This window comes from Temnothorax longispinosus, chromosome 11 (genome assembly GCF_030848805.1).
Source record: "Temnothorax longispinosus isolate EJ_2023e chromosome 11, Tlon_JGU_v1, whole genome shotgun sequence".
NCBI lineage: Eukaryota > Metazoa > Arthropoda > Insecta > Hymenoptera > Formicidae > Temnothorax > Temnothorax longispinosus.
In genome coordinates this window covers 9246377-9259983 of record NC_092368.1, presented here as the reverse complement: position 1 = coordinate 9259983, position 13607 = coordinate 9246377, and the positions used below count along the sequence as shown (strand labels likewise).

The 13607-nt window shown below is 33.8% G+C and overlaps 2 protein-coding genes across 2 annotated transcripts in view; one reads left to right on the top strand and one right to left on the bottom strand.

Annotated features, from left to right (window-relative positions):
- Positions 1-544: 544 nt before the first annotated feature.
- LOC139822203 (uncharacterized) overlaps positions 545-13607 on the top strand; it is a 283165-nt gene continuing 270102 nt past the window's right edge. Inside the window, exon 1 of the mRNA XM_071793825.1 lies at positions 545-958. Coding sequence (XP_071649926.1) covers positions 817-958 — 142 coding nt within the window. The 5' untranslated portion in view covers positions 545-816. The remainder of the gene's footprint in view (positions 959-13607) is intronic.
- On the bottom strand, positions 6873-12915 carry LOC139822446 (uncharacterized). Its single transcript, XM_071794157.1, is given in 8 exon segments — positions 6873-7266; positions 7393-7470; positions 7540-9501; positions 9603-9623; positions 9934-9965; positions 9967-10066; positions 10711-10787; positions 10858-12915. Coding segments are annotated over 8 exon segments (2559 nt in total). The 5' UTR covers positions 10926-12915; the 3' UTR covers positions 6873-7045.

Sequence of the window (13607 nt, the reverse complement as noted above, 5' to 3'; positions counted from 1 at the left end):
GATACGATCTGTAACAGCGTGGGCACTGCGATGTGCACGATTAATCAGAGTCACTGATCAAAAAACGTACCGAGCACACTTATGCGACTTGTCACCGCGCGGCCATTTGTACCATTGAAATCGAACGCGAGGAAGACGTTGGCGATGAGCGCGCCCGTGCGGGCGCAAGCTGCCGCGGTGATCGAGCGTCGTTACCCGATCGATGCTGCCATCTGATCGGACGGCGCAGCGTTAACTGAATCTCGAACAGTGTGTGTATGTATGACATATTTAAAAAAATACAAATAGTTGTTAAAACATAAATTGAAATTAGTAAAATTTAAAATTTACAATTTTTTTTTTAATGAAAGTATTATAATAAATACACAAATATATTTTACCAAAAAAGATGTATATTATAATAATAATTTTAAACACTGCACAGATATTTAGGGACCCTCGTTAATCTAGAGTAGTTGCCTTACTGTTATCTGTCAGCCTTGTGTTGGTGATTCGCATTTGTTTAACGACAACGCGAAGCGCGAAGCACGCATCGGCGCGGAATCGTCAGTACACGTTTAGTTGCCGAACCAGACGTAGTGCTCTCAGCGAACGTTTAGATAAGTGTTTGTGATTGTGTTTTTTGTGTTTTCGCGTTTGTATTGTCCGTTACGGATTTTACACGCGATTATCTCGCGATTATCGCGATTACATCTGTGAAACTTTTCATTTTCGTGCCGTGGATTTTATTTGCGCGAGTGTAAAGTTTTAGAGTTTTTTTGCAGGGGGATTTGATATATTTAGTATATAAAAAAATAATTATTATATAAAAAGACAATGTCGAAACAGTGTCGTGTGGATAGTTTCTTCGACAAATGTATGTACAAAGACTGTGCGAATAAAAAATCTGATGGAAAACGTTTATACAGATTTCCGCTACAGACAGACAAAAAATTTCATCTATGGATACACAACACTGGTAAGTCGTAACGTATTATACAAACTCTCTATTGTATTTTTGCTATATTGCTATTTATTGTAATCAACAGACTCGGTAGTGTCTCGCAAGCACACGCGAAGCGAGACCGCACTGTGTATCTTTACGCGACGCGACGAGTTGCGAGTACCCGAGATTTTGAGATCTCGATAACCGGTAAACGGATTAAGTTCTAACTAAGTTTAATGGATAGCTTGAACTAAATTTGTATAATAAAAGTGTTTTTATTTTTCCGCTACGTGCCCTACGAGAAATATTACGATGCAAAGTTCGAAATGTAAATATTTAATTTGTTTAACATACGTCGTTATTATCGTTGTCGTTATCGCCCTCGAAAATAATTATCCTTTTTACTTTTTTATACAATATAGTATTCAGCATAAATAACAGAAACAATATAACATATGATATATTCTTTGATATATATACGTATTGTAAAAAAAAGTCCGTATTTTAATGTAAAATTTTCAAATTTGGACTTTGCGTCGCAATATCTCCGCTCGTAGGGAACGTAGAGGAAAAATAAAAACACTTATACAAATTTGGTTCAAGCTATCCATTAAACCTAGTTACAATTTAATCCGTTTACTGATTATCGAGATCTCAAAATCTCGGGTACTCGCAACTCGTCGCGTTGCGTAAACATACACGGTGCGGTCTCGCTTCGCGTATAATACTTGACGCGAGATACTATCGTGTCTTTTGATTATATATTAAGACTATTCATAAGTTACATATTCTTTTTTATGTTTTTTGTTACACTTTGATACATATGTGATATATTACTTGTGATATATAATCACGTGTACAGGTATGTACATTACATTATTAATTACAAACATACAAATTATGTGTGTGTATATTATATATATATGTGTAATGTTACAAGCGAACGAAATTTACTAAAATTACAGTAAAATCAGAGTATGTGTGTGTATACTGCAGAACTCGGCAAAGAATGCACTTTTCCTCCTCAGCCGATTTTCAGCTAGTTCCACTTAGCTCTATCCCCCTTACCTCGTCGTCCCGCGCGCAGTCTACGAGTCGCTCGAGACTCACGCGCATATCATTTGTAAACAATAGCTTTCCATGTCACCCATGACGTAATATTGTTGACGTAATACGTGTTTTTTTTTTTAAGTAGTATCCCCAGTGGGCCTAATCCACTGATGACTGAAACGACTCTTTAACTAATTGAACAGAAGTAAAATTCGATAATTATTGAAATAAAGAAAATTTAGGCTAATTTTCGGGATCTTTTACAGGCGAAAGCGGGAATATTGATCTGCATATTGCACGTAGCAACCCGTATAAGACGCGGTAAAGAATTATCGCCGATGTCAATTAATCACCGACATGCAATATGCAGATCAATGTTCCCGCTTTTGCCTGTAAAAGATCACGACAATTAGCCTGAATAATTTTCTTTATTTCAATAATTATTGAATTCTACTCCTGTTCAATTAATTAAAGAGTCGTTTTAGTCATCAGTGGATTAGACCTACTAGAGATATCACTAAAAAAAAAACGCGTCAATAATAATACCTCATGAGTGATATGGAAAGCTCTGGTTTATAAATTATACACACCTGAGCGGCTCGTAGACTGCACGCGGAACGATGCGGTAAGGGGAATAACACTACGCAGAGCCAGCCGAAAATTGGCCGAGAATGTCATTTCTTGCCGAGCTCTGGTGTATAGTATACATTTTACATTTATATGTATAGAATCTATATCCACTCATAAAATAAATGTAAAAGTGTAGATAATATTAGTTCTTGTCACAGAAAATGTATTCTTTCATTTAAAGTTATACTTTTCGTGCTTTGGTAACTGCAAAATCGTCAATAATTTTATAAAAATTTATTTTCTTATACATAAAGAAAAACTTTCGTTTTTAATTGAAAAAATTCGCATTTCTGATCATTTTTCTTGACATGGTTATGAGCTTAAATAATTCTTTATTAACTTCAATTTATTACAATTTTTTTTACATAAACTGTTACCGGAATAATTAAGATTATTCTTGAGGCCAGCTCCAAGTTCGGATATAATTCGGTTAAAAATTATGAATTAATTTTAAAACATCTCAAATAGAAGCTGACTTTACATTAGAAAATATGGACAATGCATGTTGTTTGAAACTTAAAATTTTAGAAGAAATTTTAATTGTCACTCTTGAATCATAGTCTTAAACTCAAGCTAATAAAGTACGTAATTCACAAATTTAATTGACAAGCAACTTAATAATACTGATGTTAATGAGCATTATTGTAAAACACTGTAAAGAATTTATTGCGAAAAAACCCCAGCTAAGGTGCGAACCTGGACCTCACTACATTCAGGGACGGACGTCTTTACCAATTCAACTTTCAAATATATAGAAATTATTGTATTGCCACTTTAGCGCCCCCTTCAAATTTTTTACATGAGTCAAATGTTTCGTTCGCCACACCCTAGTCCTGGCTAATATTAATATTGAAAATAACATATTATATACAATTACATTTAATTTCAATAAAAATGTGTTTGGGATAATATTCATTTTAATTTATCCGATAATAATATATATTTTTTTAAAAACACGTTTTTTATATTACAAATTTTGTTATTTTATTTTTAACAAAAAAAATAAAAATATTATTTTAAGCAAACATTATGTTATCGCAGTTTATATGCTAATACGGCTCTGTGTTTGGTTTCATGACATGAATACCGGCCTAAGTTGCCTTGATCTTTAACTTGTTTTAAAGGACAATATTTCTACTTTTTTAAAAGACATTCTTGAAGATAATTGTGTATATATTTGATAAGACCATTTTTTTGTGTTATTTAAAAATCTTAAGTATAGACTTTTTTAAAAAACTATAAAGTATAAAGCATAAAAAGTATAAAATGTGTATATGAAATGTTTCTAATAATTATATACATATTTTATAAATATGTATTAAATTGATTTATAAATATTTTGGTGATTTTAGATTGACCAAATCATGAAGATTTATCATAAATATCATAAATATAATAACAATATTTACTGTATATTTAATCGAAAAAAAAGAAAGTGGTAGTATTATACCTCGAAAAAATTTAAGTAGCAAGTGGTAGACGTAATCTTTATATCTCGAAAAATCTCGAAAAAATCTAAGCAGTAGTATCTTTATTTCCGAAAAATTATAACCCAAGTGATCTATCAAGACACATCACAAAATTATGTTACTTTATCAAAAAGAAGAGTCGCGCTTCAAGTGATTTATTACAATTACAAAAAAGAAATGATATCAAGAGACACGGTAGTGTCTCGCGCCAAGTACACGCGGAGCGAGACCGACCGTGACTCTTTTACGCGACGCGACGGGTTGCGAGTACCCGAGATGTTGAGATCTCGATAACGAGTGAACGGATCAAGTTCTAAGTAGGCTTGATCGATAGCTTGGGATCCAATTAGGGGGGGGTTTCTCTCATAATATTCCGCTACGTGCCCTACGAGCGGAGATATTGCGACGCAAAGTCCAAATGTGAAAATTTTTTATTAAGATACGTCGTCGTCTACGTCGACCGCTCTCATCTCAATATTATTATGATTATCAGAGAAACGTCACTTTCACTTTTTCGACGCTTTTTCACGCTGGCGGCGCAGGTATCGCCAGTTTCGATATCGCGCGCGTATTTCGAAATTAGGTCGATAGACTTATCGGTCAGGAGGAAGATTTCTATTTAGGTAAATTAGGTAATATATAATATATATTGAGTCAACGGAAAAGAAGGTTCTCTACGCTTGGCAGAAAGTGCCGCTAGGGAATTTTTAAGTCGATTCTTATGAATCAAGCTTGAATTCGATGTCTAGACATCCCAGGTTGCCGATGACGAGGTCCAGATAGTGCGCTTCATAGTTTTCGGTGTCCAGGTGTAATAATACGTTGAATTCGATGTCTACGTGTCCCAGGTTGCCGATGACGAGGTCCACATAGTGCGCTCCGTAGTTTTCGGTGTCCAGGTGTAATCGTACGTTTGAATTCGATGTCTACGTGTCCCAGGTTGCCGATGACGAGGTCCACATAGTGCGCTCCGTAGTTTTCGGTGTCTACGTGTATTAATACCTTGAATTCGATGTCCACGTGTCCCAGGTTGCCGATGACGGGATCCAGATAGTGCGCTTCATAGTTTTCGGTTGTCCATGTGTAATCGTACGTTGAATTCGATGTCTAGGTGTCCCAGGTTGCCGATGACGAGGTCCACATAGTGCGCTCCGTAGTTTTCGGTGTCTACGTGTATTAATATCTTGAATTTGATGTCCACGTGTCCCAGGTTGCCGATGACGGGATCCAGATAGTGCGCTTCATAGTTTTCGGTGTCCAGGTGTAATCGTACGTTGAATTCGATGTCTAGGTGTCCCAGGTTGCCGATGACAAGGTCCACATAGTGCGCTCCGTAGTTTTCGGTGTCTACGTGTATTAATATCTTGAATTCGATGTCCACGTGTCCCAGGTTGCCGATGACGGGATCCAGATAGTGCGCTTCATAGTTTTCGGTGTCCAGGTGTAATCGTACGTTGAATTCGATGTCTAGGTGTCCCAGGTTGCCGATGACAAGGTCCACATAGTGCGCTCCGTAGTTTTCGGTGTCTACGTGTATTAATATCTTAAATTCGATGTCCACGTGTCCCAGGTTGCCGATGACGGGATCCAGATAGTGCGCTTCATAGTTTTCTCTCTCTTTCTCTCTCTCTCTCTCTCTAGCAGCGCCAAGTTTTTTGACAAGAAAAATTTATGTATTTTAATAAAATATTTTTATTTTTTGTACTGTTACCTCTGTAATTCTTTGCGATGCGATTAAATCTTTTAAAATACATATATAAACTTTGTATTTAAATACCTTGTATTCCCTTGTTGGGTTTAAATATTTTAATAAAATATTTGTATTTTGTACTGTTACCTCTGTGTAATTCTTCATGATTCAATTTTTTATTCTAATCGAAGAAAAGCAGTAGTAATACTATACCTCGAAAAAACCTAAGTAACAAGTGGTAGACGTAATCTTTGTATCTCGAAAAATATATGTTCTCTGTAATTGGCGCTGTAATTTAAAAAGAGATATCATTTCTTTTTTGTAATTGTAATAATAGATCACTTGAAGCGCGACTCATTTTTTGATAAGGTAACGTAATTTTGTGATGTGTATCACTTGAGTAATAATTTTTTGGAAATAAAAATAATACTGCTTAGGTTTTTTCGAGATTTTTGGAGATACAAAGATTACGTCCACCACTTGTTACTTAGGTTTTTTCGAGGTATAATACTACTACTTTGTTTTTTTTCGAGGTGAAGATACTACTGTTTAGGTTTTTTCGAGATTTTTGGAGATACAAAGATTACGTCCACCACTTGTTACTTAGGTTTTTTTGAGGTATAATACTACTACTTTGTTTTTTTTCGAGGTGAAGATACTACTGTTTAGGTTTTTTCGAGATTTTTCAAGATACAAAGATTTCGTCTACCACTTGTTACTTAGATTTTTTTAAGGTATAATACTACCACTGTTTTTTTTTTCGAGGTAATATATAAACATAAAACTTTTTTACAAAATAAATTTTCATAAAAAGCTTGTGTCTACATTATACAACATATCTATCTTATAGTGCCTTTTTAACATATTTTCAATACAGAAAACATCTTAAATAAAAATATTTTCTCTTATAGTATATAGCTTATTGCGTTATATTTAAAATACGTTAAATTAAAAGTTCAGTCTGTTATCTCGTGCAACGTTTAAACTCAAAAAACAACGAACATAAAAATTATAATTATTATACAATAATTATCACATTTATGAAAATCACATATATGTAAGTAATTATTTTTAATTAAAGTTTAAATTAAAGTTCAATATTCACCTCGTGCAATGTTTCTTGTAAACTTAAAAAACAACAGACATAGAAACTATAATTATTACAATATGAAAATCAAATGTAAGGATTTATTTTTAATTGAAATCCAAATTAAAGTTTTAATATTGAATTATTTTTTTAAATGTAAAAAAATATTGTGATAATTTTTGTGATGGATAGTTTTAAACATTATTTAATTTCTTTTTTTGCGTGTGTAACCATGTTCTCATTTGTGCAACTGTTCGTTTTTTATTAGCCAGACACGGAGTACTAGATATAAGATCCTGCATTTCTTTTCCAGTTATTAGTGTATCAGTTTGTAATTTTTCTCCAAATGCGTCCATTGTAACTTTTTTCTCATCTGGTTCCCAAGTTGATCGTTTAACAGGTGCCGTAAATGCATCTGCACAAAAAAAATTAAACGCATTTTCACAAATCATACATAAATTCTTTTTACTTTGTGATTATAATATCAAGTAACACATTATTGGCTTATTGGTCGAATGTACATGGTAAATTAGATCCTTACCTCCTGATCTACGTTTTTTTTGTACCGCTTTTATTTCAGTTTGTGTACGCTTTTTATACACTGGGCTAGATAATGAACCTGCATTAAAAACATATTAAAATCAGAAAAAAGCAATCTGTATATTTTAAAAATAAGTTTTATACTCACTATCACTTGATTGTTGCAAACAACTAATTTCTTCAGATATTTCATTATTCTCTGTGATTTCTGTGCTTACATCACTTTCAGCCTCGCTGTCGCTTTCATCAATCAAATTGTTCGCTGCATCTCTCACGCCTTGTGCAGCTTCTAGAAGTTGTGAGACTTCTGTAATATCTTTAACTATTACTGGCTTTCTATATACTTCCTTGTGAATTTTTTCATGATGGCCCATGAAATTGGCCAGATCTGTAATCTGATTGTCCGTTAAATTAAGAGTAATTCCCATAGTGGCTATATGTTTTCTGAGTGTAGTACCACGTAATGTATCAGGAAATTCAGTTCCGCTCTCTTTAGCAAAACGCAACATGACTCGATATGCACATAAATGTCTATCAATAATTTTGTCATGTCCTGGAATACCAAATAAGTAAGGATTTTTCGAGTGTACTTTGGCTTTATTTCTTAACTGTAAAAACGTTTGTGCACATTCCAAATTTAGTTCATCTAGTATTACGGGAACAGTTCTTCCTAATTTTCCACGTATACAAAAGCGTACATATTTTTGTGCCTGTTCTTTTTTATCTGTAGATAATCCACTGAACGTATCGATATTGTCATTAATTCTTTCGTAATTTTTGAAATCAGAAATTAATATTCGCTCAGTTTCTCCTGGCCGGCGGCGGTTAAATAACTGTATTGATGTCAAAGTAGCTTCTCCAAGAGAAATCCAAGCAGATAATGAAAATTTCCTTTTCAAATTATTGTACGATTCTTTTTGTACTTTTAATAGATAAGCTCGCAATTTTTGTATGTCCTCCATTGTAGGAAGTTTTGTAATTTTTTGTCTTCTAAATTGAGTTTGAGATTCGACTACGGTTTTGTTAACACTTGCTCCATAATCAACGGTTAATAGCTTTAAAAAGTTTTTCGCGTTTGTTTTCGTGCTATCATTATGGTCTTTTATGCATTTTGTTATTAAAAGTTCGCCAATATACTTCACGTAAGTACCAAGATTAGATGCAATGGCAGGCTTTTCATAGGTATCTTTTTCTTTGTTATATTGTGCAACAATATTTACGGCATCTAAAAAAGTATCGTAATATTTTGGGTCGTAAATAGAAGTAAAAGACGTTATATCATTATTAATATTTCTCATCGCTATCAATAGGCGACTTACAAGCCGCAATCGAGCTCGAATCATTTGTAAATGATGCGATGAGTGCCTATATTTTTTGCACTGGAAATTTGCATATAATAGTAATAAACTATCGTAACGAATATTGCGCGTTACGTCATCAGATCTCATTGCTGGTAATAGTAATCGCCGTACTTTCTCATCAGCTTCTTTGAGACATTTGCCTTCTATCCTCCGACCCATTACTTTAACGATGCGACTTTTTTCTCCTCTCCGACCTGTACATTTTTTGAAATGATGTCTTATTGTCGATTTTAAATAATGACCCTTGCAATTCCCACATGCCAAATAATTGTTAAGAATCTTAGGTTGATTTTCTCTTGCTCGTCTACATGGAATAAAACCTTGACCTTCATATTGTTTTTCAATGTTGAATTTAAAATTTCCTTTTTTTCTTAAAGTATCGATGATCTTTCTTCTTTCGCTACAACCCTTAGGTAAATATTTGAACTTTTGAACATCAGGTTCCTTAGAATGGACTAATTCAAAATGTCGAGCAATTTTTGCTTGCATTTTGTGACAGAACACACACATATATTTTTTTGTGCCAGCACGTTTTGTAGGTACTACCGTTTGCTCATCTTGCCGAGTTTCACACCCCTCAATATTACTAACATCCATGCCTGTAGATATCGTCGAATCATTATTTTGTGTGCTAGAAATCTGTTCTTTACATTTGTTGTTATCTTCATGTTCTGATTTCTCTGTTTCCTCAGAATCACTCGCAGCTGACGAATATTCACTTTGTACATAATCAGGATCACTTTCAAAATCTTTCTCTATTTCAAGAAAAAAAATATAAAATAATAAGTATAAGCACATTAGAAAATAATCATACAAATTAAAATAACAACATGTAATACAACTCTAATACCTTGTATTTCAGTATCATTCTCTTGAGCAAGGCACAACTCGTTTACATTGTTTGTTTCCATTTCTTGAATTTTGCAGGAAGTTGTAGATATCGTCGAATCATTATTTTGTGTGCTAGAAATCTGTTCTTTACATTTGTTGTTATCTTCATGTTCTGGTTTCTCTGTTTCTTCAGAATCACTCGCAGCTGATGAATATTCACTTTGTACATTATCAGGATCACTTTCAAAATCTTTCTCTATTTCAAGAAAAAAATATAAAATAATAAGTATAAGCACATTAGAAAATAATCATACAAATTAAAATAACAACATGTAATACAACTCTAATACCTTGTATTTCAGTATCATTCTCTTGAGCAAGGCAACTCATTTACATTGTTTGTTTCTATTTCTTGAATTTTGCAGGAAGTTGAAGAAAACTGTTTTTCGGCACTATTATCCAATATTGAATTAAAAAATACATCTATGACATAATAAATAAGCAAATAATATATATTACTTAAATAGCTAATTAGTAACTAACAATAAGTAAATAGTAACTAATTAATTTATCTGCTAATATAGGAAAGTAATAGCAAATACAGAACCCAATAGTTTTATTTACAATTTGTACAAAATAAAAAGACTACTATACCTGTATCTAATAAATCAGAAAATTGACCAGAATTTAAAAAGTTGCTATCAATTATTTCTGTTTCAAGTATATCGGTTACTATCGGCGAAATACTTAGATCATTACTAACGTCAGTGTTTACATTTATGTCATTTCTAACAAAATCATTAATATTAGATATGATGTCTGTGTTTGCAGATGAAGAGCAATTATCGTCTGAAACATGAAAAAATATTACATACATTATTATAAGCAAAGTTTATTTTACATATTAATTGATATTATAATTAAACAGAAATGATAATAAAAATGCGAATTAGTATTTTTACACATTAATAAAATCAAAAGCATAGACTTGACCTTTATCAAGTTAAGTTCAATGTCAATTTAAAACAAATTTATTTGCATTTATTTTTTACTTAAAATATATAAAAGCTTCAGAGATATTAATACTAGTAATACATTTTAATTCTTATATATATACAGCAACATACCTTTAACATTATCAATGCATGATTGTCCTCGTATAACGTTGACGTTATCTGTAGTCTCGATATTAGTAATCTTACATCTACAAATAAAAATATTTAATATATACTTCCATGCAAGAATACAAAAATTACGATTTTAAAAATACCTACTTATTTGTTGTCATTGCAGTTACGGGATCTAATTCCTTTTTTTTATAACTACCTGCAATAGACGACATATTTCACTCTGTGAGTTAAATTATCAGTATGCACACTTTATGCAAAATATTTAAAAAATTATATAAAGGTTAAGTCAATAAAATAAAATAATTAACATATATTTTTAGTGTCATGCAATTAAAAATAAAAGAAACCAATAAATTAGCCTTCTTTTATCGATCTTTGTTGATATTTCAGATATGCAAATATCTGGCACAGATATTATATTTTTAGAAATATGCCTGGTACCTTTTTATATATTAAAATAAAAAACTTGTACGTCAAAGACACTTACCATTATCTGTATTTATCCTTCGCGTTGCTTCAACATTTTTCCCTTTATTCATTTTATAACGCGTTAATAAAACTTGTGGTGTCATACCTTGAAATGATAAAAACACAAAAATCAAGGTTATGTTAAAGGTCAATGACAAGAAATCCATGTTATTGTAATACACAAGATCTTATTGTACATTTAACAAATAATATGTTTAAATAAAACGTATATACAAAACACAATAAAACATCCTGATTATATACTTACTGGCTGATACCAATAGCTTTTGCTCTTTCACTTTTCGTACATTACGTTTCCTTAATGAATACATTTTAGTACTCATCAAAAGATTAATTTGCACAACTATTCTATTTGTACACCGACTATCACTGACACAAATCTATTAACTTATATAGAAATATAAAATTACGTATACTAAACATGCACTAATGCTGGCCACACACACTTTCCGTTATGGCCTCGGCAGACTAGCGCAATTTCGTCGCGCACGACGCGCGACATCCAATGAACGTACAGCCCTCCGCTCATCGCAGCACGCTCATTGGTTGAATTCAAAGGTAAGAACCAATCACATTCAATTGCTATTTAGCGGTTCAGTGAGCGGTCGTGCTTCTGGATGCCCCTATTGAATGGGCGCGTTCAGCAGAACAAACCGTTCAGTACGTGATTGGCTCTTACTCTTAGACCGAGCAAATCAGCGTAGCGTATTGATAAAACGACACTCAACAGTTGTGTCTGCTGAACGCAGCCAATATCGCGCGTCGCGCCCGACGTAATCATGTTGTAGTGCGATTTTGTAAGTGCCCATCTACAATAGGTGTTTTAAGCCCTAAGCCTTAAGAAATTGTTCAATCATTTGAGGAGAATAATTGACTGTGATTGGTCAATTTCTTAGGGTTTAGGGCTTAAAACACCTATTGTAGACGGGCACTAAAAGGCCGGTATTCATAATCAGATCTTATTTCAAGACCGTCTTAAGTAATATCTTAAGATGCTAATACGGCTCTGTGATTGGTTAATGACATGTTAAGATTGTACTTATAATGGTCTTAAATATAAGAACCGACTATGAATACCGGCCTAAGGGTCAAAGCACATAATGCCCGTATCACACTAGCGATTGGCGATTGCGTCTGCGTTTGCGTCTACGTCTTTTGACCAATCAGAACGGAAATCGCGAATCGCAATCGCTAGCAGCTTTCTGATTGGTCAAGAGACGTAAACGCAAACGTAGATGCAATCGCCAATCGCTAGTGTGATACGGGCATAACATGGCGTAGCGATATATGACGGTCATGGCCAGTATTCATAGTTATTTAAGACCGTCTTAAGTTCAATCTTAAGATGTCATGAACCAATCACAGAGTCGTATTAGCGTCTTAAGACATTACTTAAGACGGTCTTGAAGACTGTGAATACCAGCCATAGACCTCGACCTGACAAATCAGGATACGCCAAAGCTTGTGCGTTACTTACGTCCACGACCACGACTGTCATATGTGCTTTGGCTCTAACTCATTATGCTGTCATTATGTGCTCATAACGACAGTTGCGCAGGTATACTATATAAAAAAGCTACGCAGCTGTCGTTATGAGCACATAACGACGCATAACGAGTTATAGAATCGCACTACTGGTCTGTCGAGGCCATAAGACATAACAGTAAGGATTCGACCAATCGCGTTGCTTAAATCTTACGGCTACGGTTACAGACGGCCGTAACCTTACTGTTTTACGGAGTGTGTGTGGCCAGCATAAACATGTAAACTCTGCAGAATAGATTGAATTTGATGCCAGATTGTACATACATAAGCGAGGAGCACAGACTTTTGCATAAAGGCCAGTTTCCACGCAATGATTAGTGGCGCCAATCGACTAACATCAATAAAAATGCAAGTGTAAACACTTGATATAAACTGGCGCTAGTAATGTGGCGTTTACAGGCGGTTATTGGCCAAAGCATATAACTTCAAAATTTGAGGTTATATGCTTGCTGTCATTTACTGTGTGTTTAACAAATGTTAAATATTTTCCATATTATACGCCAATCACTGTGAAAATACTTGTGAGTTTGCTAGTCGGTTTCTGGCGCCAATATGAATGCCAGTCAGTTGGCGCCACTAATCATTGCGTGTGTAAACTGGCCTTTACACATAATGCGTAAGCATAAGAAAATTGATTGGTCCATATACATGTGCATAAGGAAATAAACCAATCAAGGTCATCGCACACAAACTTGCATAAGCTACATAAGCATAGCATAAGACTGCTGGACCAATGAGCATCTTACGCAAATCAATATGGCGACTTTATGTTAGATGCTCATTGGTTTAGTGATCTTATGTTACACTTATGCTAAGCTACGCAATTTTGTGTGCGATGGCCTTCAATTTTCTTATGGTTA